The sequence below is a fragment of the Nesoenas mayeri genome, assembly GCF_963082525.1.
Source record: "Nesoenas mayeri genome assembly, chromosome: 2".
Lineage (NCBI taxonomy): Eukaryota > Metazoa > Chordata > Aves > Columbiformes > Columbidae > Nesoenas > Nesoenas mayeri.
The window spans coordinates 34,266,711-34,294,139 of NC_137543.1; the positions used below are offsets into that span (position 1 = coordinate 34,266,711).

The 27,429-nt window shown below is 37.8% G+C and overlaps 1 protein-coding gene across 3 annotated transcripts in view; it reads left to right on the plus strand.

The window, feature by feature from the left end:
• JPH1 (junctophilin 1) overlaps positions 1-27,429 on the plus strand; it is an 84,032-nt gene that overhangs the window by 6,239 nt on the left and 50,364 nt on the right. For all 3 annotated transcript variants that reach the window (XM_080340346.1, XM_080340347.1, XM_080340348.1), the window contains exon 2: positions 831-1,587. In XM_080340346.1, coding sequence (XP_080196472.1) covers positions 831-1,587 — 757 coding nt within the window. The remainder of the gene's footprint in view (positions 1-830; positions 1,588-27,429) is intronic.

Here is a 27,429-nt window from a genome sequence, read left to right on the forward strand (position 1 = left end):
TAAAAAAATTTACAAAAATAGTTATGATTGCAAAAATGAAATGTATTTATGACAGAATGGTGTGCAAAAATCTGTTTACTACTGCCTGGTCTTTCTTACATACTGCAGAATAAGTGAAGGGCAAAAAAAGTGCTACAGGTTTTAAGTTTCTGATCTTTCTGTCACAACATAATACAGAATGCAGTGCCATGTTTTCAGTGGTGGGGAAACCAAAAGTGCTGATATCAAGAATTCATAAAGAGAAAGATATACTAAGGTTTTGTTCTTTCATTCAAGCACATGCAAAAATTTCAAAATATTTAATTTTACAATAGAGGTTTATAACAGTGGATCCAAAGGGCCACCTGAAGACAAGACAATTTAGTGGATTGTCAAATATGTCCTGACAAGGAGAAGTCTGTAGTCACCTTAAACCCAGGATAACAGGACGTTTACTACTTACTCCTACTTGTTTTTTTTCTGTGAGCAGCTGGAGGAAAGAGCCATGAGTGTCCTGCTCCCTCCTCTTCCTCCATGCCTGCATCCCTCCCCAGCTGACTGCATATAACACAGCTTTGCTTCTGCTGACCACCTTAAAAAAAAATCTTGAGGGAGTCCTGCTTTAGAAATTTCTTTTGAAATTTTTTCCACAGACAGACCCATTAATAAAATGCTTATGATTATAACTACTGTGTCTTAGTTGCCAAAATAAGTTATGCTGTGATTTTTCTGCATTTCTTCTTACAAAAAAACCAGAGCTGACAACATAGTATTGCCTGTAGCACACTGGATGTAGAGTACTATGTCTGCTACAGCTTCCTGAATTTAATTTCTCCCTGTTACTTTAAAAGGTACATACCAAGGGCAATGGACAGGAGGGATGCGACATGGATATGGCGTGCGTCAGAGTGTACCCTATGGCATGGCAACTGTGATCCGTTCACCACTCCGAACGTCTCTAGCTTCCCTTCGAAGTGAGCAGAGCAACGGCACTGTTCTGCATGACGTCACTTCAGACAGTCCGGCTGGAACAAGAGGAGGTTTTGTGCTCAATTTTCACAGTGATCCAGAAGCTATGGGCATTAAGAAAAAAGGAGGCTTATTCAGAAGAGGATCTCTTCTTGGTAGTATAAAACTTAGAAAATCTGAATCTAGGTCATCGATATCTAGCAAACGGAGCTCCGTCAGGAGTGATGCTACTATGAGCAGAATTAGTTCTAGTGATGCCAACTCTACAATTAGTTTTGGAGATGGTGACTGTGATTATTGCCCTATGGAAGACCATGTTGATGCCACCACTACAGAAGCCTATATGGGTGAATGGAAGAATGACAAGCGCAGTGGGTTTGGTATTAGTGAGCGTTCAAATGGTATGAAATATGAAGGAGAATGGCTAAATAACAGGAGGCACGGGTATGGATGTACCATGTTTCCAGATGGCACCAAAGAAGAGGGAAAATATAAAAATAATGTTTTGGTCCGTGGAATAAGAAAGCAACTTATACCAATACGAAACACAAAAACTAGAGAAAAGGTGGACAGAGCAATAGAGGGTGCACAGCGAGCAGCTGCCATGGCAAGAACCAAAGTGGAAATTGCAACTTCAAGGTATGTTATCACAAAATGTATTTGTTCATCACTGAGTTTTCAGAAACAAAATTGTGTTACAATGTGCTTTTGCCCAAGAGCTGGTGCATTATGCTCTAAAACTGTTCGGAAAATAAAACTAGAGAGGAAACAGAGAATGATTTGAGGATGTGAGGTGAAGACTGTCTTCCCCTAAGTATGGTCCAGTTATGCTTATTGTGTTGGTGAGGTTTTGGGTAGCATCTGAGCCTCACTGAAGTTGCCCATTTGACATTGAGCATGTCAAGATGCATCTGTTGTCTCAGAGATTGTGATATGAACAGTGTAAGAACAATGGTCAAGGCTCTTGTGCTTAGAGGCTGTTGATTCCGTTGCCAGGATGGTATCTGCCAAACCAGTTCCCTATGAAGATTCTTTTGTTCTGGAGCATGCTTTCCTGCAGTCTGAATTTGTCTGGATCTTCTGACCACCACTTCAAATAGTGGTGGTCATCTTGTCCCCATCCCCCTGCTAAGTGTTTGAGATGGGAAAAGCGTTACAGGTATTAGTAGTGGGGAAAAAATGTCATTTTCACCTAACTGAAAACCAAGCGAAGTTGTATGAAATCGAGTTGTTACAAATTAAATCAGTATAGACAATTTTAATAGATTTTACTGTTAAGTCTAAGTCTGAGAGCTCTTTAAAAATCTGTTTAATTTTTAATGCTTTCCAGTAAGTTTCTGTGGCAGTTTTTCTGTTGTTGGGTTTAGTTTGTTTCCTCAGGCAGGCTTTTCTTGAAATACATTGTGGACCGAAAAAAGAGCCCAGAAATGTGCATGAAATAAAATCTTCATGCTATTTTAGAAAGAGGATGTCACATTACACTTAGAGCTGAACAACTGATTCCTGATTTAGTGTGGTCAGTAGTGTGTGTGCTCAGTGACTGTCCCTTTTCTGAGAGTCAAAGTATATAGAAAAGACTGAAAGCCATGGAAAAGCTAGAATACATTATTAGCTCATAGCAAAAACTAGTTGAAACATAAACGTGAAGAAGTTAGCATACTGTTAAATAACCTTTCTGAGCAGTGGTCACCTAAGTAACTAGAGGGTAGCATATACTCAATTACATCTATAAATATATGTAAGGCATTATATGACAGCATACCACAATAGCAATGCAGAGCAGTAATAGCTAACTTTAAGAAATTACTGGATCCCATTCATGTTCTATCAGTACATAATAAGCCTACTTCTGAAAAAAATGAGGTGATGGGATGTGTGGATTGGGGAGTCACCACTTGGGAGTTCATATAAAGCTATTAAAAAGCTGTTAGTCTGAGGCTATTAGTTTACAAGGCACAGTGTATACACTTCCTCTTTAAGAAGAGATTGGTTTCTGAAGTGTTCTGTTTGCTGTTCTTTCCCTTCAATTTTAGGTGGAGGACAGAGTTCAAATTACTTCTTTTGGAGCATTCCATGAAAACAGTGTTTACTTCTTGAAAAGATGTTTTTGAAAGTGCAACAGCAGAAGGCATCAGTTGTAGTGCAGCTGTGACCATAGGCTATTCCTTTGGCTTTTCAGCTGAGAATCTCTCTCAAACAGCCCCATGAGTATCAGTGTGGGTAGGAAGATTGCAGATTCAGGTTTCCTCTCTTTTCATAGCCTTTGCGCTAGCTGTACTGGCACTGAGTCAAAGGCAAAGAGACCTGACACTTAGGCAACATCAGGCATAAAGATTATATTAACTTCACCTGTGAGTGCATATTGGACTCACCTAGTACAGATGACACAACCCTTCCCATCTCTCTAGTTTTCAGAGTTGTCTTTAGTATGAAGCAGTGGGAGCAAGACCACATAATTCTGTGAACTCAGGGACTGTCACGTATTGGCAGAGTCAGGAGTGCTGGCTGTCTAAGAGCCAGATCATCCAGAAGAGATTCTAATAGGGCATTGAGGAAAAAACCTCCACTTGGAACAGTTGCTAAATTCTAGGCTGACTGGATTGGTACAGTTTCAGGATGAAAGAACTTGCTTCTACCCTACTGAAACTTGAGGACCAGTATTGGTTTGTGACTACTATTTTAGCAAACTGTAATATTAATAATTAATAATATATTAATCCTTCAGACAGTAGAAGTCCTGCAATGTTTTAGATTAATATGAGGGTGGTAGTCTTGTCTGTTTCCTAATGATCACTACTACACAAAAAAATCCAGGAGTGCTTTTTTTTTTTCATTTCTCTAATGTGTAATACAAAGGTGGTTCTGCCCGTGTGGCATAACCTCACTACACACTCGCCTGAAAAACTGTCTGTGTTTAAGACCTGGCAGATGACACCATCAGTGCATACTTACTGTAGATTTACATTCCAGCAGAGGACGAACTCTCTAAATAGACCCTTTCTCACCCCCAAAACCATTTAATATTCAGGTTTCCATTCCAAAGAGCTAGAAACCCTGACTCTCAGCCAGATACCTTGCTTTTCAACACAACCTTGAGCTGTATGCTGGCTTTCCTATATTATTTATTCCCAAAATGTTTGCCCAGCCAAATGAAACCAGACCATACTCTTCTTCATAGCTGCCTGCTGGCCATGGCAGCTTTGGCTGGTAGTTTGACCTGTGACAGATGCCTACACAGTCATCGACAAGACCAACCACTGTTCTGCTTTATATCCCTGATGTCTTTTTATGTCTAAAAGTCCTCCTTAATAATCTGTGTAGTCTTCCTTTATCTATCACGGCAGCTTAGCCTACAAAGAAAAATCTAAAAGTTGGGTTAAACGTTGCTTCTCTGAGACTGAATTTACATTGGCTCTCCTGACTCAGCCTTTGGGATTTGAGGCATTTGTACTGAGGTGTTTTTGGTATAACAGCAGCATTTCTCAAGAGATATCAGATCACAAAATCGTGTGATGTAAAGAAAACTGCTGTATCGGGGAAATAGTTACCAGCCTCTGCTACAAAGATCTATCCAAAAGAGATTATAAATTAACAGTGAATAAAAATGCTTTTAAAATTATGCTGCCACTTAAGAGTCTTGTATTTTAGTTTTACTAGCTATAATTAAGGCAAAATATTGCAGTGTAAGTGTTAAAATCCCGGAATTTGGGGAATTTCAGAAGTATGTTCAACATTTTTCCATTTTAAAATATTAAGAGGCTTTTAAAAATCATTATTATAGGCAGTAATTAGGTCAAATTCATCTTTAACTCATTTGTGCTAAAAGCAGTCAGGTTTTCAGGTTTTGTCTATATGCCTTTTTGGGGCTTGGTGTCTAAAAGGAAAACCTGCCTTCCATAAATTTTTAATAATTTTATTTTTTATGCTATTTCAAGCACATGTTAAATGCTTCAAATGTTGGAAGATGTACATTTGGAAGAGCCCTTTGAACGATGTTAAAAAGCCCTAAGTGTCCATTCAACCAAGAGCCAAATAAAAACTTGTTCTGAGGATATCAAATAATATAATTGAGGATATCAAATCAAATAATAACAACGTTAGGGATTTTGAACTTCCTTTTCATGGTTGTCACGTTTTAGTGAAAGGAGATATCCCTCTACAGTTCAACACCAAATGGAATTATATTAGAGCACTTCTTTCATAGTATGAAAATCACTTAAATTCTCATTAGAGGAGCTATTTAGTGTGTTATAATAACTTTGCCTTCATCAACACTTATGACAGTATAAACTGTAATGTTTTTGCAATTAACTTTCAGAGTTTGGACATGAACTTGCCTTCTATTACTCTGTATCACAGGGTGTTTTTAAATGTATCGGTCCTGCAAGTAAATATGTAGTACTGGAAGCAGAAGACATGAGCTTTGTTTACATACGACCCTTCATATACCTGATTGTTTCTGGAAAAGTTACTGTTGTGGGTTCAGAATTCAGCTCTCAGAGCCAGGTGGCTTTTTTTGTTTTCCCCCCTTTAGATTTTTTTTCTAGCTAATATTCAACTACAAATTCTTTGAATGTTGACTCTCTGAGGAAAAAAAAAAAAACAACTTTGCAGTGACAGAGAGGAACAAGATAACAGTACAGTGAGAGTAAGAAATATGAGTCAGAAGGTAGTGTGTGGAGGAAAAAAGAGAAAGAAGTGAAAAGGAACATTTTTCCTTGTTGATATTTTCTTTACACTCCATTGATCTTTCTGGTCACAAGATAAGCAGGTTAAAGAATCATATCTTCTTTTTTATTCCCTTTTCCACAGAAGCTAAATACTTTTAATTACTCTGAAGTTGTGAGTGAGTTTTAAGTAAGGTGTACTGTTATAATATGCTGTGAGAACTTTTGACCACCTTGAAAGCAGTATTGTAATGGGTTTTCATTACATGAGCACCTGAGGTTTGGAGGATAATGGTGCCTTTGTGTCAGGTACTGCACAAACAAATTAGCCTGCCTAGAGACCTTGCAGTCTGGGAAAATGGCAGTACCCAACAGACGGAAACAATATGGCAAAAGACTGTGAAAGGACCTGAGATCAAGATAACAGTAAAACTAATATCTTGCAACTAATAACAGAGCAGTTCCTCCTTGTTAATTAGCTGTCCATGCTCAGATAGCAGTGACTAGAAAGCCTCTAGTCTGGGAGACCTTTCAAGGGGAGCATGGAAGGATGATTAACTTGTGTCTTTTCTGCAGCAATTTCTTTTTCATAGTAGCTCTTTTAGACAGCTCAGTTTTATTTTTAACATGTTTGTGTCCAAGCATACAGATGCTATGGCTTTGTTTCAGCCTTTATTTTTTAATAGAAACTATTGAAACTCTGGTTATGATCCTGTGTGATGAGCAGCCTGCTTTGTTCCATGCAGCTGCAAAAGAGCCTCAAGTTGGTGGAGGGGCCACAGGAGGAAGGCACGGGAGGATTGACTTGGTAGCAGAGACCCAGTAGAATGATTTTGTTTGAGAGTGAGCCTGCTCCCCCAGCCTGGACTTTCTTGGGTCCCTGCTCTCCCTGGCTGTCATAGTGGCCTGCTGGAGCCAGTAGCTGTGTGATATTCAACGCTGAGGATGATTTAGGGAGTCTGATGTACCCAGAGGCCTGGCCTGGCACTGCCCTCTCGTCATGTTGGCTTCAGGTCACTTGGCAGCGCCTGCTGCTGAATGGTGCAGCTCAGTTGTCCACCCCAGAGCTCCAGTGTTCACAGTGCAGCAGTTACAGAAGAAGCCAGTGCTTATATTTTTCATAACCTGAATTCAGAGTAAGTTTCATTATGCTGTGCTGCATGTGGTGGGTTTTGTGAAGTGCGTGGAACTGTCAGGAAGGAGTGCTAAATGGTTTAGATCCTTGGTTGCATTTATCACCTTGTGTGACCAGTGCTCTCAACTTGACCTGAACAAACTGTGATTTCTAGGGATAGCTGGAATTACATGTATGTAGTAGTATAGTTTGTGTCCACACTAGATGGCAGCTGCCAATCATTCCAAATGGCACTGAATTATGTGCACCACACACAGCTTTCCATGATGGATTTAGCTGACTCTACCACTCTCATTTTACTCAAGAAACTAATCTGGACACTTGCAAGACTAGTGCCTCACATGTCTTTGAGATGCTTTACTTATTATAGCTGAAATATGAACATTGTGTTTAGGAACAGGATCCAGCAAATACCAAAGGTATTTATATAAGACTGCTTGCTTTAGTACAAAGAGCTGCCTAAAGTTCAAAACAAAATTGGTTTTAATCATTTTACTCCATATTGCATTTGAAGATAACAACTAAAATGCTTTGGTAAAACTTATTTTAAGTCTTGAGCTACTATATATAGGGTTTTTAATGTGAATTCTTCATTCTTTAGGGGAAACCATATGTTCCTTGAATTCTGTGGGAGTTATACCAGTAACTTAAATAGGGCACATTTTCACTAAGGTTTCACAAACAACTTATTGGTAAAAGAATATAGTCTTGGACTGTTCCTCTGTTATTTGCTAGGGAATGAATAATACATCTGTTTGAAATATACAAATTGTATAAACATTGCTACACAGATTTGATTTCTTCATATTTAATGCAATAAGATTATGTGGCCAAAAATATGCAAAATTACTCCTGTACTATCCCTCAGCTGGAAATTTAAGAAAGCCTCAAGTATTTAACTTTTTGATCAAAATACCTCTATCCAAATACACCTACCTACAGCCATAAGTTTGAACAGGGATATGATTTTTTTAAAAAAGCAGTTCTGGAGTATAGCAAATCTTACTTTGCGTTTGTATTGGACATAGAATTGCTACCACAGAGTTAACTTGGTTGAAATTAGGAGATTACTGTTTCAAGTTTGAAAATATTCTCTGCTTTCAAAACATAAATGATGCAACATTGCACCACTGCTTTTAAAATAACCATTTAAGAAAGCCTTTTTTAATATACAAACCCTTTTGAAATGTTTCTTTGTTCAGATGGGTAAGGATTTTTTTTTCCCCAGTTTCCAGAATACTTAATTTAGGAGCTGAAAGGATCTTTATAGTGGCAGCCCAGCAGATGTATGTGAAAACTAATGCTTTTTTTTATGATACTGAGATACACTAGTAAAAGCCTTTTTTTTTTTTCTTTTTGTAGCCAAAGAAGATGAGCTGTTATGCAGATTCTTGCCTTATTTTTTACGCAGCATCTTATTTTTGATCTGTATTACAACAATTGTTCAAAAGCTAAGCCACAAACAGCATCTGTCTCTACTGACTTTCAGGAGAGTTTCTGTGATGGAAATAAATCTCCATTTAAAAAACAAAATCTGGATCATTTGTATTGGTTAGTTACATGAACCATAGAGTAAAGCCATTAGACTTACCTTATTGATCACTATAAAAATATTATCGAAACCAAGATATTTTATATTTATACTGTATTTAATATGACTACATACATATGGCTACTAATACTAGTCAGAGCTTGAGTGATTTACTTGATGTTTTCTTCAAAGACTAAACCAATAATAGAGAAACTTCCCAGGTTCTTTCTTCAACAAAATAAGAGAACTTGCTGTCATCCAACTGTAACATTGTTGATCACTACTCTACAGAGCAGGATGTTTTTCAGTTCACAACTACAGCAGAAAAATAGTCATTTAAATGATTTATTTAATGTCCCCTACGTTGATCTAATTGTATGTTTCCCAAATGATAATTGATTAATTTTCTGAATACTGCTGTAGTTCAATGAGTAATGTTGTTAGTTCGAATACTAATTGATCAATGATCCATATTGTGACTTCTGTTCATTTTTCTGGCAACAAATACTTTTTTCTATTTAATACATCTAATAGACATATTTTCATACATATTTTCATACACTGACTTACTTTCTTTTGCTTGCCTCACTGTGATTTTCCTCCGTTCTTACTGCTCTGTTTGTACTTTGTTATGTTCTCTGCTCTTGTTGTCTGGGGAGGCAGAGATGCAGTCTCTGTGGTTGGTGACCATGAGTGAATGTCTCCTTGTGAACTTTGTCTCCCCTCAATCCCATGTAATTGTTTAACATTTGAAATAACCTGTTGGTTATTCTTGTTGCCCTCTTTAGATGTTTTTCCAGTTATGCTGTATGGATTTAGTATCCCAAGAGCTCACTCCAGAGGTTCCTGAGGTCACCTCACTATATTTATGAAGTTAGGCTTGTTCTGCCTTGCATATCACTCTTACACTTAAATTGAACTTCATTTGCCATTTAAGAGTGAACAGTGAGTTTTGTGCAGCCCTTCTTTGCAGTTGTCCCTCAAACTTCTCTTCTGTAACGCTGATGTTCGTAAGTTCTGCCACTTGGCTGTTCACACCTTTTACCCAAAATTTTTGAACATCATGAGTTCCCAGCCCTGAGCCCTGTGGATAGCCAGTGGCTGGGAAAAACAGTCATTTAATCTATCCCATTATATTCTGTTTCTGAACTAATTTTTTACCCACTTAAGCATTTAGTCTCTCTTTAAATCATAATTTCCCCCAGTTAGTTTCAAAAGAAGTTCTGGTGAAGAATGCTACACTTTGGTCCTACTACATGAAAAGCAAGGATTGATGGGAAAATATAGTATTACTGTTTTGTATTGATGGCCATAAATTTTGTTATTAGCGTCTGACTAATATGAAATCAGTTAATGTGAGTTCTTAGCTCTAGTGTTCTAGTAGTTTAAGAAGAAAGGCACATATTTCTTCTTTTTTTTTTTTTTTTTTTTTTTTACCACTCTGAATCTGGTAGGCTGTTCTTACAGCTTGTTTAGTTACTTTACTGCTGTAATACAGTACCTCCACTTTGTGCTTGCCTCAGTTTACTGGTGTACATGAGGGAGAGGTCATTTTGCTGCTGCTTTACTTTGCTTTCTGGTTTGGGGGTAACTTATTTCGAAGATCATTCTTTGAATTTTTAGACCACTTCATAGATAAATGTTTTGGATTATGACAGTCTTACACCTCCACAAAAGGACTTAAAATCTAAATGCAGAAGTAAGCAGGACTCAAAGAGATTGTTGAGGTGGTTGGCAGGCAGTTTCAGACATGCATCACAGCCCTGATTTGCTCTTGTTTGGAGCTAAGGTTTCATACCTGTTCCTGGTTAGAAACTTGACTTCCATAGGGGAAGGAACACCAAGAAAGCTCAGTTACGGCTAAGCTGACATGACTTCATAGGAACTGGCTCCGTGTATGTATTCAGCCCAAGTCCATTTTTTAAGCTCTGCCACTTAAAGGAATTTATGGTGTCAACTGTATAAGCATTTTAGGAACATCTTGAAGACAAAGAACATATTGCCAAGCAGTAAGATACAAAATGTATTTCGGGAATAATAAGGAAACCAAAAGTTAAGAGTGTGAGCCAACAGATGTCAGTTGTCAGGATGCTTTGTGCAGATGCAGTGATGAAACAACTTAAGCCAAGGGTTTAATTTTACTTTTACTAAAAATCCATAATTATGTGCATTCTGGAAAATATAATTTGTTGTACTAGTACTTGTTATGAAGAAAAGACACTGAGCATTTTCATGTTGAAGTCTGTATCCACAATATGCACAGATGCGATGCATTTCTGATGGAAAAACTGCTTAGTGGAACTCCTGGGATGAACATTTGTTAGCAAAAGGATTAGAAAAGTGGATGTAGATAGCATTTAGCTTTTAGCTTTGCTGGGTCAGTGGACAATGAATGCAGAGAACGATTAGTCAAAATTTTTGTTCCAAATAGGTTCATCAAGGAGTTTGTGCTAAATTTGACTTGATGTTTTCTTCAAATTTTAGTTGATCAGAACGTACTCTGACTTTTAAGAGTTCACTCAGAAGTTCTGACTTTGAGATATAATGGATATTTGATTTGAATTCATCCGCCCCTTGCACTTGTGATTATTAAAAAGCTATAAAAGTGGTCTCGAGGTCTGTGTAGTAGTAAAGTTGCGAGTTAACTGTTGAAAGATACACTCCTTAGATAACACGATGACCTTTGGCTGTGTGGCCTCAGTAGCGAGTGGACAGTATGAGAGAGCTGGTGTCTCTTTCAAAAATTTCAGAACACAGTATAGAGAGTTAAGCTATCAGAAATCTATGACACCTTTTTGTACACTGAGATTTTTGCCAGGCTGGAATCATTTCAGTATAGAACACTTTAAATTTTTGACCAGTATAAAAAAAAGTCCTCAGAAACGTTGAATTTTGTCCTGGTGTTTGAGTAGGGGTCGTTCAAGCACTGATCTGGTGAAACCTGCAAGCTGGCATCCTCACAGCAAAAGTCCTATGTATTTACTATATAGCAACATATTTAATCAGCCGTTTGTAATAATGCAGGCATTTTTGGCTGACAGTTCAGAGAACATCCTGACTGAGTCTGTTAAAATCCCCAAAAGCAAGCATTGTAAACTCAGTTTTTCTTACTTTTCATAGTCATATTTCTCTGTGATTTTAAAATTTATTAATATAATAAGCATTTAACATCAATCAGCAAAAATGTAGTAAAAACGAGCTGAGATAAAAAATTGAAGACTTGAATTTTAGACCTATAATAAAAATACATTAGTATCTTTATGGCTGCTTTACTGTCTGTTCTCCAAAAGTACTGTTTTTTCCAGAAAAGGTAGAAGTTGATTCAGGATTCCCATATAGCATAAACATCATATGCCCCTCAGAAATTGCCTACACACTTAATTTTCTATTTTCTTGGTTATCATGAGGTGTCATCAGCTTGTTTTGCATTATGAGATTGCTGTTTGAAGCATTTTTGTGAAGGATTTCCTTCTTTGTTTTAGCTTTTCTGTTCAGTTATTTATGTATAAGTTTCACCCAATCCTAATCATTGATAAGCCTTGTTTAGGAATGGATACCATTAAGAATAATTTCAGATATTTTTTCTTTTCTAGAAAAGATAAATGCCTTGTCAATATCCCCATATTTTGACCCCATTATTGCTATCAGCTTAATGCATTTTCTTCTCTTGGAAAGAAATGCATTAGATGGATTAGCAAAGCACTAAAAATATCTTTGCTTAACCACCAAATTATATAACCACCCGATTTCTGTTGGCTGCTGGTCTCATACTGTGGTGCATTTTAGAAATCCGCATTTCGCAGCACATTGAGTGAAAAAAGTTTTTGTCTTACATCACATCTTCTTTCAGAGTTTCAAATATATTTTTTTAAATATATCTTCATTCAAAATGTTAAAAGTATAATTTACTGAAAGCTGCTGAGAACTATTGTCAATTCAAAATTTGAAAATGCTTCCACTTTTATGCAATATACTCCTTCTTTTTTGTCACTCTGGGATGGCATGCCTGTTTTCTTTGAGTTTGTGGTTTGGTTTGGCAGAGGAGTATTTTTAATGAATACTAATTTAGATCAGATTCACTGCTGACGGCCATGGTACTCCGAAATGAGTCATTTTCTAGAAAGCTCTTTACATATGCAAGGGAAGATTTAGTCACAATGACCAGCTGTAGAGCTAAATGTTGTCTTTTTTCTGCACTTTCTGTATCATTTGAAATAGAGGATTTTCTAGAGTTAATTTCTTCCAGAGACCTCTGTAAAGAGAGAACAAGGGGAAAATAGTTAATCTTCTTTTAGATTAATTAAATCTTTGTCATTTTAAGATTTTTCTCTAAATTTATCTTAAAGATCTGAAGTGATATCTTTCTCAGTATGCTATTCCAGTACTTGACTATATAAGTAGGACTAATAGTAAGTTGATGCTATACCTCAAATTCTCCTTGCACTCATGAATGAAGAAAAAAGAGGCCCAATTTCAACATGTAGATCAGGGGTGTCACACTCATTTTCAGCCAGGGCCACATCAGCCTCGCAGTTGCCTTCAAAGGGCCGAATGTAATTTTAGGACTGTATAAATGTAACTACTCCTACATTTATACAATCCTAAAGTTCTGCGAGGCTCATATGGCCCTGGTGAAAATGAGTTGGACAGCCCTAGTGTAGATAATTGACTGAAATGCTCATTAAAAATGTTTGTGGTAACTTTGTAGACTGTTGGCTTTTTTTAACTTCTTTATGGCAAAAATGTTGTTGTATTGTATGGCAAAAATGTCGTGTTGTATTGCAGTGGAACTGTTGCCTGTGGTTGGGTTGCCTGTGATACAGCTGCAAGATTTTGTTCTTTGTGAATGTGACACTTGTATCCTAAGGTCAACCAAGTGTCACCTTAGTCTGCAGTTACATCCTTTCCTGCTGTTTGTTTTTCTATTGTGTAGCTGTAATGAAAAAGAAAAAAACGAATGCATGAAAAAAGGAAATGATGCCATCAGAGCAATCCCTTTGCATGTAAGGGAAAAGACTACATACAATCAGCTGGCTAAAGGGCATGAGAACATCCTGAAAAGTAATTGGGCACCTTTTGTTGAAATACTCTGATAGATCCCATTAACAGTGTTGCTCAGAAACAATGCCTATAGACAGAGGAACAATACTAGATCTTTTTCCTTTTATTCAGTGCCAACAAATGCAGTTATAGTATACAGCATCATCTTAAAGCTAGTATTGTTTATATACTGCTTCTGGAGAAGTATGTGCACTAACTTTCAGTGGCAAGCTTTTTTGTGCTTTCACCCTTGATGTTCTTCACAAATGAGTGGCAGAAGCCTATGGCTTTTTCAGGCCCTTCTCAGAGTTCATCTCTGCAGTCATATGTCTTGTAGGGTATAAGAGCTGCAGTTGGTACCTTTTGTTTCTGATTGAACTTCTATGTGCTCTCACTCCACTCTGTCTGCAATACTTGTCTCCACATATTCCATGTCATCTTTTAAATTGTACAGACTCTGGGACCTCTTCACTAAATATGCTTTAAATGGCTGAAATGCTGAAATCTAGTATACTTGTCATTGTGCAAATATTAGCAAAATATATGCACTAATAATAACAGGAGCAATGAGAAGATTTCCTGTAGGTTTGTTGGGGTGAAACTGTGCTTGTAAGAATAAACAAGTTCATTTTTTTTTCTCTTTTCCCTGTGACTTAGCATGAAGGAAATCACAGACTTCTGGTCTTCAAGGCTCTTGTTTCTTCTCAAAAGGAAATAACTAGTGTCTGCCTGTGGCTATTGAGCTGTATGCAATTGCTGCTAGCCACTAGAGAGAATGGTATCAAGGCATTACAGCTGTTTCTTTTGCCTTTCTGCTGCTGAAATATGGCTTGATATTTATGTCAAAGAAAACAATCACAGATTTTTATAATTAAAAAAAACCACCTTAGGTAAAAGCATTATGTTGAACCTAATGAGTAAAGCAGTGAATTCAAGCACAAGCATTTTAAATTGAAAGACCTACATTGTTCAATAGCAAAAATAAGGAAAGATTGGTATGATTCAGATTCTGGTAGTTCGAAGTGAAAGCAGGAAAGTTACTATAGGGAGGATCCTTGGCATGCATAGGAGTGTGTGAATATTATTATTATAAGAAATTTATTTTCTTATTAAGTTAATCTAAAAATTACAATCAGAATGGAGATATTTTTGTGAAATTTTAATATGAAAAGACTCAAATGCCTCCATAATATAATTTTAAATAACCTGCCCTTTTGTGACCCTAAAAGACACCTTAAAGTGTACTTTATAAATCCTAGAAGTCAATTATGCAAAAAATTATAATGACACTATAGTAGTAATGTGTTCATTTCACTGCTTTTATTGTACCTTTCACAGAATCACAGAATGTTAGGGATTGGAAGGGACCTCAAAAGATCATCTAGTCCAATGTCCCTGCCGGCGCAGGAACGCCTAGATGAGGTTACACAGGAAGGCGTCCAGGCAGGTTTTGAATGTCTCCAGAGAAGGAGACTCCACAACCCCCTTGGGGAGCCTGTTCCAGTGCTCTGTTACCCTTACTGAGAAGAAGTTTCTTCTCATATTTAAGTGGAACCTCTTGTGTTCCAGCTTGAACCCATTACCCCTTGTCCTACTGTTGGTTGTCGCCGAGAAGAGCCTGGCTCCATCCTCGTGACACTCACCCTTTATATATTTGTAAACATTAATAAGGTCACCCCTCAGTCTCCTCTTCTCCAAGCTAAAGAGACCCAGCTCCCTCAGCCTTTCCTCATAAGGGAGGTGCTCCACTCCCTTGATCATCTTCGTGGCTCTGCACTGGACTCTCTCCAGCAGTTCCCTGTCCTTCGTGAACTGAGGGGCCCAGAACTGGACTTGGCTTTACATGCTCTGATCAGCAACTCATCATTGCTGTTACTTGGCTAATTCTGAGGTGAAGAGAAGCTGGAAAGGAACATACAGCTTGCTGCTCAGCAGATGAAGGGGAAAAAAAATTAGTCAAGAGTTTTCAAAAAATTTGACTTACTATTAAAATACTTCCTGTGATGTTGCTCTCTTCTGAAGAGTTTTAATCAAAGAACAGGTAAATGGCTTATAGTCCATTTACCGTGTAGCTTTAGAGGATCAAAGTGTGAGCTGAAGCTGGCAGGTTTTTAATTTATTCTTCACATAATCCATCGGTGAAATATTAAATGTTGGCCATACTGATATCAACAGCAAAACTCCCACTGTTTCCAGTGATAGCAGGATACCACTGATGGAACTGTGTTCTTTGTGAATAGCATGTTTTGTGGGAGTCACAGGCAGTTAAAAGGCCAAAGCCAAGATACTAGAAGTTCCCAGCTGGATGATCAGGCATAATCAAGTACAGAAGAGTCCATTTACTCCTGAAGGAAACCTTTAGGTCCTCAGTATGCTGTCTTAGGTGTCCACTCTCCACAATTCACAGAAAAACTAAAATTTTGGGTTTATTTTATGAATTTCAAAGGAACTAACAGAACTTCCTGCATTTTAGTCCTTTTTCTTTGCAAACAATGAAGCTTCTGTAGTGAATCTGTGTGTCACATTCTGTCTGCTGTTACGCACGCTGAATGCTGTACCATTCTACACGCTGACCCTAAAAGCTCTGAGATTTGAGTACGGTGCGGGCTCAATATGAGTCAGGGTGACAGAATTTGTTCTAGAAGGACAGGTCAGCTCAATTGCTGAGTTTATCCATATTTTTGGACATCAAGGTTGGGTTGTTGCTTTGAAAAGCTTAACTGAGGATACAGTTTTGTGGTTTGTTCCTCTACTAAAGAGTCTGGTTTCTGGATTTACATATATGTGAGAAAAATTATTAACAAATTACATGAGTTTGCAATGGAAATAGCTGATTATGCGGGTTGCTGCTTCTTACCACATTTTGCAGTGCAGCTGCTTTTGTATTGCAAGGTTCCTCTGTGTAATAGTTAACCAGATAAGAGCATCTTATAAAGTATGATTTTTTTTTTTCCTCAGCTTTGCTTGTTCGGCCCATGTTTCTGGAAAGTCATCTAGATTGTGGTGCCAAATTTCGCTGGCTAGGTGCATGTACCTCTTACCTAGTGGCAGGGAGTGCTGGGTAGCTTATTGCATGTGTGATATGACAGAGGCTTCCAAGGAAAAGAGGGTACTGGAGCCATTCAGACAGCTGGCTCCCAGCTGAGCTTTTTCCCAAAGGATCTCTAGGAGCCGACATGGAATGTGCTGTGAAATTCTGGTAGTGGTAGCCAGACAGCCTTGTGATAGAAGCAGCAGCTCTGAGAAAGACTGTGATCAGGAGTGGGCTGCTATTACTTCCAGAATAATTCAGTCAGCAATCTGCCTATGTGCTGCTCTTCCCCGCATATTCATCCAGCAAAGAGCCAGCCCTGGGTTAGGTGAATTGGCCTAGTGATCTGTGTATGCTCTCAGAACAGGGGCCAGACATTAGTCCAATGGATCTGGTGCACAGCAGACTTGATTTGTGTGAATTTACTTTCCAAGCGTGCCACGAACTTCAGTGTGACCTTCAGCAAATTAGTTATGGTGAGGCGCCATGTTAGAGATATGTGACCTGGCTACAAGTACTCTGTTAGGTTTGTGTGACAGCCAGGGGTATGTGGTGAGAGTACAAGCTCAGGTTTTGTCTGAGGCTGTGACCCTGTCACACATTCACTGTATTGTGGAGAACCAGCCCTATTTCTCATGGTTCTTACCACGTGAGCTAACTAGCTCAGGCCCAGGGCTGTGCTGATACAACTGCAAGGATTGCAGCTCTGGAGCAGACTTGTTCAGTGTTCCGTTATATGTGATATATATTGTTCAGTCAAGCCTTTGCACAGACTTTCCATGTGTACAAAGGAAAGTACTGCCTAATCTGTGTGGTCTGCTCTATGGATAAAACCTGGAGAATACTGGTGTACATCTGCAGCAATGAAAGCCATATAGCCTCTACTAAAAAAAAAAAAAAAAAAAAAAGGTAGGCTATGAACTGAGTACTTTAATAATATGATTAATGGCATTATGCAAGACAGAATGAGTTTTAATAGAATATATTATCATAGTTCCAAAGGAAGCTAAATATGTGACATTCAGTGGATCCCCTGTATTCAAGAGCTGACCTTTTGGCACTAACTGTGAAATAATACACAGCAGAATCTTGTTAATTCATGATAATTACTTAGACCCATCACGGATTACTTGATTTTACAACTTAGCGAGTAGGTGAAACATGATGACAGAACTTCAGAGATGCACACTTTAACAGTATGTTCTCTGCTAACTTATCTTGATAGTAGCAGTTTAGTTATAAATATATTTGCAGTGTAGAAGTTAATGGACACTGGTATGATTAATGAAAACAAGATGATTTCCTGAAATTACTTCAGTACAGCAGCCTACTATTGAATATCTTCAAAGAAACAGGATGAATCTACTAGTTATGAGAGTGTAATACCAGTGAAGTGTTTCTGAAGGTAATAGATATTGGTTTTTATCATTAGTAAAAATGTTCTCTTCTCACATATATCACGTCATAGAATAAATGTAGCCAAAGATACTTGGGAAGAGAGTTATCCTGACTAGCACAGTAGTATGTAGCAGGTTTATACATAGGTAAAAAGTGCATGAAAACTTCTATCTTCAGGTTGAATTACGTCTAGAGAGCTAAACTGCTAACATGCTCATTCTTCAAACAGTAGTTCCCAGACCACAGGGTCATTGAACATCTTCCCTTATGTTCCAGTAAATTCCTTAGTCTTCAAAATAGAGAATAAATATCTCCATTATGAAAAGTCTGCAGTTTTGTGAGGACCAGGTTTTCTTTCATCTACATGGTGTTTCCACGTTAAGTACTATTAAGTATGCAGTTTCATTTCTGACAGTGTGTTACTAAATGAGCAAATAAGACTTTTTCAGTACACTTTAGAAAATTACACTGAGCCATGTAATATTTGTTTTGCTTTTAGTAAAAGAAGGAGCTGAAGCCTCTCTGCATTGGAAGCATCATACACACTTGTTACCATGCATTTGTGTGTCAGCAGAGAAGTCTGACTAAATAAGGCAATGCATGAGTAGAGCTTATCAGTGTTTGACAGGAATATAGTCCACTAACAGCTGATAGAGTAGCCCATCTTTTCTGTGCTATCACCGACTCTCTACGCTGCACATACATCTATGTTTACTGTCTGCTCGGTTGCTGATTGTGCTCGAAACTTAGCCCTTCACCTTTTCAGTTAGTTTATGCCAGAAGTCATACTAGTGAGGTGAATCCCTTAAAAAGCCAAATATATTTACATGTGTATTTATGTAAAACTGTATGGCGAGTCATAACTTTTCAGAGTTTAAGGAAGAAGTGTGCTGTCCCTTCTGTTTCTTCTCACACCAAATAGTTAAGAGCGAGTGAATACTGTTTGATAATATAAATAAAAAATAGGAAACATTATGCATTTAGGTGCCCTTGTGGTACCACTGTGCACTAAAACATGCTTGTAAAAAGTATCTGTAACATTATGAAAGCGAGTCCTGACTGATTTTGCTGTCCTCCCTCTGAGGAACTGATATTGTTCCAATGAGTGGCTAAGCTTCCAGTGACCTTTCTGGGAATAGTATTACACCTTGCATGTTTGTAAGTGCTTTTTAAAAAATCCAGAGTAAAACACCCTTAACATAGTCTCAGTATCAGTTTTCCTGTTAAACTGAGTTTGACAGGTTTTGTCCCTGTGTTGTTCAAGAGTTTGAGATTTGCAGATTTTGTGAATAAAGTTATTAGGCCAATAAATAATATTTAAAACCTGATGGCACCTGGCCTGTTACAGAATGTCCTAAAACAGTCCACATAGTGACCTGCAAATACTTTTTGATACTAGGAACAAATGTAAATATTTGTGCATGCATGGCCTTTTTTAAGGAATTTATGAAAAATATCAGGCATTATGTTAATATTCCTTCCCAGAGCTGGTTGTTTTCAAAGCGCCTTTTCATCATACCCAATGCAGTGCTTAAAGAAACAAACCCTACAATTTTAGTTAAAGAGATCCATCTTCTTCAATTCAGTAGCCTTTCCTAGTGTGCATTCACAATTCAGTAGCTTTGTTGTATGCAGTATATTTAACAGAGATGTCTTTCTGTCCTCTGAATCCAACTCTGATCGTGGTTCTGAAAGAATAAGCAGTTGATTGGGAGGCTTGTCGTTGGAGCACGTGTGAAGGGTTCGCAGTACATGCACAGTGTAATGGCTGTTTACCATGTGTGTAATAGCTCTTACACGTGGCTTTATATCTAACTCCCCTCCAAAATAAGAACACTTTTACAGAGCAAATAAGGACACTTTCAGGCTGCCTTTTCGACACGCTTCTGCTGTGCTCAAAATACTCTGTTAGTTTTCTGGAATCTGTCTGCAAACCCCCAGTATTGAGCTGGATGCAATATCATACACCTGTGTGCTCTGCATGGAAAGCAATGCAATGTGTCGATAGATACAGGAGCTGTATAGCTCTGAATTTAAGTGTGGTGACTATGCAGGAAAGCATAGTAAAACCATTAAAATAATTTGGTCAATCAGGATGCTTTATTTCAGGGAATTTTAGTAATGATTTTTTTCTTTTTAATTTCTCAAAATACATTTTGAAAATGTGTTAGTTGTAACCATATTAATTATACAGACTTAAATTTCACATTTTCTGTTTATTTTAAAGATATGGTATTTTTTATAAATATTTTGTCATGTTTTCACACTGCACAAATTTACTGGCTCTGTCTCACCTAAAAAAAAAAAAAAAAACAACACGAAAACAAACAAACAAAAACCTCAAAGCAGTTCAGGCCTCTACAAAACATGCCTTGTGGCACCTGAATATCTGTTTGTATATAATAGCAAGAGTTTGGCAAGCTATATTATTATATGTTATAAATTATGTATTATAATGAAAACTAAATCTTAATCAATGTAATGAACTTTAGAGAATAACCCATTCAACAGCTGTCTGATTAATTGCTAAATGAGACAACATGATTAGCTTTTGTAGAAGTTTGGTTAAGCATGTCTACACTGAAATTTAAGAAAAGCAGTATCTTGGGTTAGAGGCTGTACCTACTTACAATTTTTTATCCTGTGTCAACTTTCAGTGCATTTTGTGAGAGATGTGTTTGGCATACATCAAGCACTGACATAGGAGCTTAACTTTAGTGTATTGTAGAAAAGTATTCACTCTAGTTTTATATCGAACAGTAACTAAAAAAAATGCTTCTGAGAAAGAAGTGTAATCATCAGAGATGATCTACCCGACCCCATCTACACCAGCATATTTTCTTTTTAATAATCACTTCAGAATTAAAGATAAATATTTTGACTAAAAAGCCAAACAAGTATATTTGGAAATACCGAGAATGATTTAATCTTCAAAGCCCAAATTTCAGTCCATCTGCCAGGAAGATTAGAATTTAGTTATTGGCAGAGTATCATGCCCATAATAATAAGAAAAAATGTCAGTTGTTAATCATGCAGAGACATTTTTATGCTGAGATGAAACAGCTAAATTTGCTATGATGAAGCTATATTTTCAGCATCTCATTAAAGTTTATTCTGTACTTTTATACAGTTTGTGCTTCTAATGACTTCTAAGTTCAAACTTTTCCTAGGTGATTTTAACATTACTGTTCATTAGCTATGATTTATCTTTCGGATCATATTATATGTTTATAAAGTGAAGTCCCATATGTGTGGTAGTTCATACATTCACAATTTGCTTCATCAGGTTCCAATGTTTACTGCCCATCCTGAAGCTCCATAAGCAGAGCGTCTGTGATGTGCCAGTGTGACTCCATGTTCTTAAAATGAAGCAATTTCAAAGCTTCTATACTGAAATCTATTAAAAAACAGATTTTTACTTCAAAAACTGTAGTTCATATTCCTTTATCTTTTTTGCGTAGAACAAATGAAAGAATTCGAAAGGAAAAAAAATCTCAGTCAATGAATTTTACCACCTGCTCAGGCACGTTATTGTCTCTGACGAAACTTTTAATCTTTTGGTGGATGCAGTTTTCTAGTTGTAAACACAAATTCTGCTTTGGGGGGCACCAAAGCATTTCTTGAAGTTGCCCAAGTGCTAAGTCTAACTAAACCTGCGACCTAGAAGTGGAATGTTATGCTGCTTATATTGCAAACTGTGTCTTCTTGTAAATGGGAAGGACGGGTCCTGAGTGTATAGCCTGTGTAATAAAGAGGCCAAGGACTGTTTTCTTTGTGCAAATCCATACCTTTCTGAAGAAGAAATTACTCTAGATGTATGGTGACTTGTCCTCGTTTTCTTATATAAGATGGCTGAATTTGAAATATTTCCTCTGTTTAGTAATGCTGAATTTACCAGAAGAAATCCCATAGTTTTTGTGATTAAAAAAGAGCATAAATTTATATGAATAATTGGCTTCCTTAGAATAGTTTATATAGTGTGGTAAACCTTCTGGTATTTTCTGTAAGGGCTGTGAGGGAAAATTAAGAAACAGGTCATTCTTTTCCTCCTAAGAGAAAGAGCGATATTCTTCTTTCCTTTGTTATGAAAAGTATGTGAGGGTTGTCTATAGTGTGCTAATACAGAGGGATACTTTTCCTCTCCTATGCTCAAGTTACAAAATACTAAGCAAATATTTATTAACAGACCTTTCAGAGGCAGTGCAATGTCAGCAACTGCACTCCACACATCCTGGGTAACTAGGAAGCTTAGTTGCTTCCTGCCCCTCTTGCAAATACCACCTTAGTTGCTTAATTGTATGCGAACACAGTACATTCCTGCTTTCCTTCCATCCCCAACAAATAACCCACAATTAAAGGTACTATGTTTCTGCCGAGTAGGAGCATTAGGTCCATAATCTGCTCCTCGGCTCTGATTCTTTCCTGGTGTCTCTGAGCAATTTTTTTATCACTTAAACCAAGCAGCTGCGGCACCATCTAGTACTTATGCTTGTGGCTGTATTAGTTGCTGCTGGGCTTTGCTAAGTGCATGACAAATTATTGTAGGGGTTTTTTTGTGGCTCTGTCCTGGCATTTCACACAAATGCAACAGTTTCTTATTATTTCTTCTCAGTGTTTAATCCAGTGCCTTTCTATAAAATAACATTTCTGAGGGTGACATTTGCTTCATGGAGTCTTATTTCCTCACCTTTCCATTGCAGTTCCTTCCAGCCTTGGTGGGTTGTAGCTGGCCATTTTGCAAGCTCTCTGTTGTAGAGGTTTTAAATAACCAAGGGAACTGGGGAGACACTTACGCTGTCCTAAATCTGTTCATTTTGAAAGATTCGTTGCATTGTCATTCTGTGTTTCTGTCCCTATTTCTGTTAGCTTGTTTGTAGACCCTGGTAAGGTTGGTACTGAGATGTGCACCTGTTCCTCTAAATCTTTTTCCTCTTTTGCATCTTGTCCTTTCATGAAAATGCAGGGTGAGAAGGGGTGAGGGAAAGAAGATCTGCCATAGGAATTTCTCTTTCAGGGTTGTCTTTCACTTTCAAGTTTTTACCTTTGTCGCTGTAAGATCATGTGCCGAAGTCTTGGCAATGCAAAAGCTAGATGTTGTTAAGAATATATTCGGGAGTGGGGGTGACCATTCAGCCCATCTGCAGCTGGCTCCTCAGTGTCCTTGAACAAGAGGGCTTGGGAGTAGGCTGGATGGATTGTCTTGCTGACAGCAGCCCACTCCTGACTCCCAGGGCTTCTCAGACACAGCTGAGAGAAGGGCGTAGGGATTTACTGGATGGAAATAATCCAGATAGGAAACATCAAACTGGGTGAGCATGTGCATCGTGCACCCACTGCCTCTGTGTATCCAGCGGAGTAGTGGAGCAAGGGGCCACTGCTGCCAAGCACTTGGTGACATGGTCCCTGCCCTGCCACAGCGGGGCATTTAGACACCATTACTCTTTGGCAGAGATAGTCACTTAGCCACAGTAGGAAAGCAGGAAAAGCGTTCTTCTGCACCTTTCCATTCTCCGTCTTCCCAAGATGGGCAGCATGGTGTTGGCTGGCAGGAAGGAGCCATGTCTGCACACACCGATGAGGTCCCAGGTGCAGAGCCAGGCCACTCCTGTGCCTGTGCTGATCTGCCTGCAAATAAAAACCAGCTTCAAGCGTAGCTAAAATGACTGTGTGTATTGTGGAAGATCTCAACTGTTACGCTGCAGCCATATCTATATCTTTCTGGATATCTGAGTGCTGTGACAGATAATGACTTATTTGCATGCACTTTTCGTGTGACAGTGTGAACACTGTTGATCCCTTTCCCCTGGGGTGCTTCCATGCAGCCGTGCTACTGACACTCATGAGTGCTCTATGCAATCTCTTCTGTAGCATTTTGTTTAGCTTTTGAAGGTGATTAAACCCTTTGTACATGAAAATCCTCTTTACATTTCTGTCATAGTACAGCTAGCTAGCTATTTTTTTCCTCTCCTTTTTCTTAAGGCACTTTGATCAGCAGGACTAGTCTGGCACCTCCTTCTTGTAGAGAGATTGCTTTAAGAACTCCTTTACCATTTTTGCTGTGCTTGGGTGCATCATTTCTGACTTTATTGAGCTGTCTCCAGAGTAATTAACCAGTTCTGCACAGATTTGTGTTCTCTTGTAACTGAATTTCAATTTGTGCTCCCTATGTATCATAGGTTAATAAGCCTCGTTTGCTGGTTTTGGATTATACTTTTAGGTACAACTATCATGGATAACCTTCTGCCCAAAGCTCTGCTGTTCTGCACACTTCCTCTGAAATCTTTCTTATGCTGATGACTTACCTAAAGCCATTCATTTTATTGCAGCACTGTATTTTAAGCACAGTCTTGAGAATGTTTCTTTCACTGCTCTTAGTTAATTCACATGTCCTAGATATAGTATGTGCAGTAAAAATTTGCTGGGAAAAAAAAAGCTTAAATGATCTCATATAGTTGCTAGTGCACCAGAATGTTGCGTTATGTACATCCTACATAGTTCTGTTGCAGTGCTGTGGGTTTTTTTTAACTTGTTCTGTTTGTTTTTCCACCAATTTATGTACATTACTATAAGGTCAAGTCACATTCCCCTCTTTTTTCTGTTTTTTTGGACCAACTGTTTTTGTAATCCTGGCAGCAGAGCGGCCCACCTTTAACTAAAAATGTGGTATATGGTCTCCACCAAAGAATTCATTGATTTGATTGCTTAAGTCATTCTCCTGGCACATAGGTAGTACAGGTTCAAATTGGGAGCAGGCACCCCACAATTCAGGTTTTACACTTTCCGTTTCAGCATCCTAATTACCTGCAGAGACACAAAGGATGGCATGATACTGCAAATTTTGCCTTTGGCAATGGTTTCTGAACGCTGACTTTAAGCCACTCATCTCTATTTAAATGTATTAATTTAGAGCTTAAATTCTTGAAAATTTTTAGGACCTGAAACACATTATCACGAGTCACTTATGTCCAGATGAGAGAATGTGTTTTGAATATGTCTCTGAGCATCTTCTTAGGCAAGTTTAAGCTTCCTGGTGTTTAACATGCTGCCCAGTATCTAATCTGTACATCAGATTCTCTCCCATTCAGTATGAGAGGATCTAAGCATCATTTCTTAGGATTAGGATTTTTACTCCTCATATCTAAACACAGCATTGCTGAGCTTCATAATGCTTTGCTTCTGATCCCTGTGTAGTAGAAAATGTGAGCAGTTTAAATTTCCCTGTTTTACCAAGGCACTTTGAGAATAAAGTATACATGCTGCAGAGATGGGGTAGAAGTACCCAGGTAAAATGACAAGTGAGTGGATGGGCTCAGTGGCTGCCTCAAAGGCTGAACACTCAAAACAACTAAGGAAGACTTCAGTGTCATTCAGTTTACTTCAGTGCCTGCTGAACAGTTAGTTCCTCACTGTCCTCTCTTCATGTTAGTGTATCTGAACAGTATGAACAGTATTGCAGATGCTTGAAGTAAACTTCCAAGGTGATGCAAGTTACAGATGTTACTTGGGGGAGGGGGGAGTGAGCAAACACAGGAAAAACAGTTAAAGTGTATTTTAGTTATATACATCCTTTCTATGACACAGAACAAATAACATCAAAGAAGATTAGGAAAGTACACTAAAGTCAGATTTTTAAATTAGCCAGAGCAGTTATAGATAATGTTGTATTGGTACATGTGTAAGATTTGATTTCTTTTAACCAAAATATTTATTTTAAAATAAGTTAATAATATCATTTAGGTTTTCTTTTAACACATGAATTAGGTTGCAGAAAATAAGCAATTTGTATTTTTGATTCATTACCACTTCACTGGTTTATTTTATTCCTCAGCAAGACAAGCTTTTCCATGATAGCTTACACTACTAAGGAGGATTTTTAATTAAAATCATCATTATTTTCTTTTACTGGAACTAGATTTATTGTCATTGCCAACAGGACTAACATATGCTACTGAATGTAGTGCTGTAGTACTAACTAATACAATTTTTTCACTGCATATATTGCTGAAAGAACAAAATACGTAGCTGAACTTGAGAATTTTGAACTAATACTGTTTACATGTGCAAGTAGAAAAAGATGATGCACCCTTCCCCCTTCATTGTTAAGTGGTAAATTGTTGCTATGGTGATCGTTCTTTCCATCTCATCAGCTATAACCTGGTTTTCCACATCAACTGAATAGCTGCAAGCAAAGCATGATCTTTATTTTTTTTTTTAATATCAGTTAATATTGTTTTGCCACACAGTTAGTGTCCTGGGACTTCACGTCAGCATCGAGATGCAGGGAATATAAGCAAGATAGTTCTAATTTTGTGGTACCTAAATCTGTGCACTCATTAAAACAATCTTCAGGTAGTTGCCAAGAACTTTAAGTGGATTTTTTCGAGGAAGCTTATTTTTGGTGTGTACAGTTGTGGGTTGTTTTGGTTTTTTTTCTGTAGTAAATGAGTTAAAAACTTGGTGAAACTCTGAATAAGATCTTGGTTAAGCGATTTGTTGTTTTTGAGTGAAGGTGATGAAAACGGGATAGATTAAGTAAAATTTCGTATTACAGCTTTGTTTTCTTGGGGTGTAAATCAGTACACATAGTTCAATGCAGAGAGATGCCTGTGCTGTAGTTAGAGTAAGGCAGGTGACCTGTTGTAGTCGCCAAAGGGCAAAACAGATGAATGTGGCCTGGATGTGGTCCTATACATGTATACAACAAATTTGTTTCAGGACAAAGGGCAGAATGAGTGTGTGGGCCATCAAAATACTGCCCTGAAGCCAGAGATACCCTCCCTCAGCACCACCACGAGGCTTTCCAGTAAATGGGCCAGATGTTGTGGCAGCCTTGGAGCATAGGTGGGACACTGGGGTAGAGCATGAGAAACATGAAGTTTTAAATAACCTCTTTGAACTTAAATTCATGCTTTTAAAATAGAGTATTTGTCTAAACTCACTTATGTATTGTTCATTACAGTCAGTCTTTCCTTTTATGTAAGATTCAAAACATTTAACAGTGCACCCATATTGTGTCCTGCATTGCCAGACAGCATATGAGTAACACTGTGTTTCTGATTTTACTCATGTTCTGGTTTGGTTTGGGTTTTTAGGGTGTTGTTGTTGTGGTTTAGTTCGGTTTCATGGGGTTTTTGGTTTTTTTTTTGGTTTGGGTTTTTTTTTGGTATAGAGCATTTTCTTCTACATTTCATCTGCATTGCTCATGCTTGTTTTAAATTGTGTATCGTAATAAATAAAGGAGCAAGATCATATCTGTCTCAAATTAAATAAATTATATTTATTATCTGTTTTATGGTCCACAAGAGGACCTGCACTATAGAGAAGAGTTTTCAAAGATTGTACTTGAGTCTGTCATTTAACTTAAAAGCTTCCTAATTAACATATATGAAAGTATTAATAAGAATCTTGTTTTCTTTGTTAGTAGTCTTTTTGGGTTCTGTATATGAAATGGTATTTTTCATGTCTCAAAACATTGTGCTGCCATAGGCAGACTTCCCATTAGATGTTCCTGACCTATATTTGCAGTGAGGGATGTTTTGCTAAATAATGTCAAAGATCATCTCCCAGTCCAGCAGTCTCTTAAAGTATATGGTGAGAATTACAGTACAAAAGTAAGTGCATTACCTGTGGAGGCAAACTAGGAATTGAATTGATATTTCAAGTAAGAAGGATGTCATTG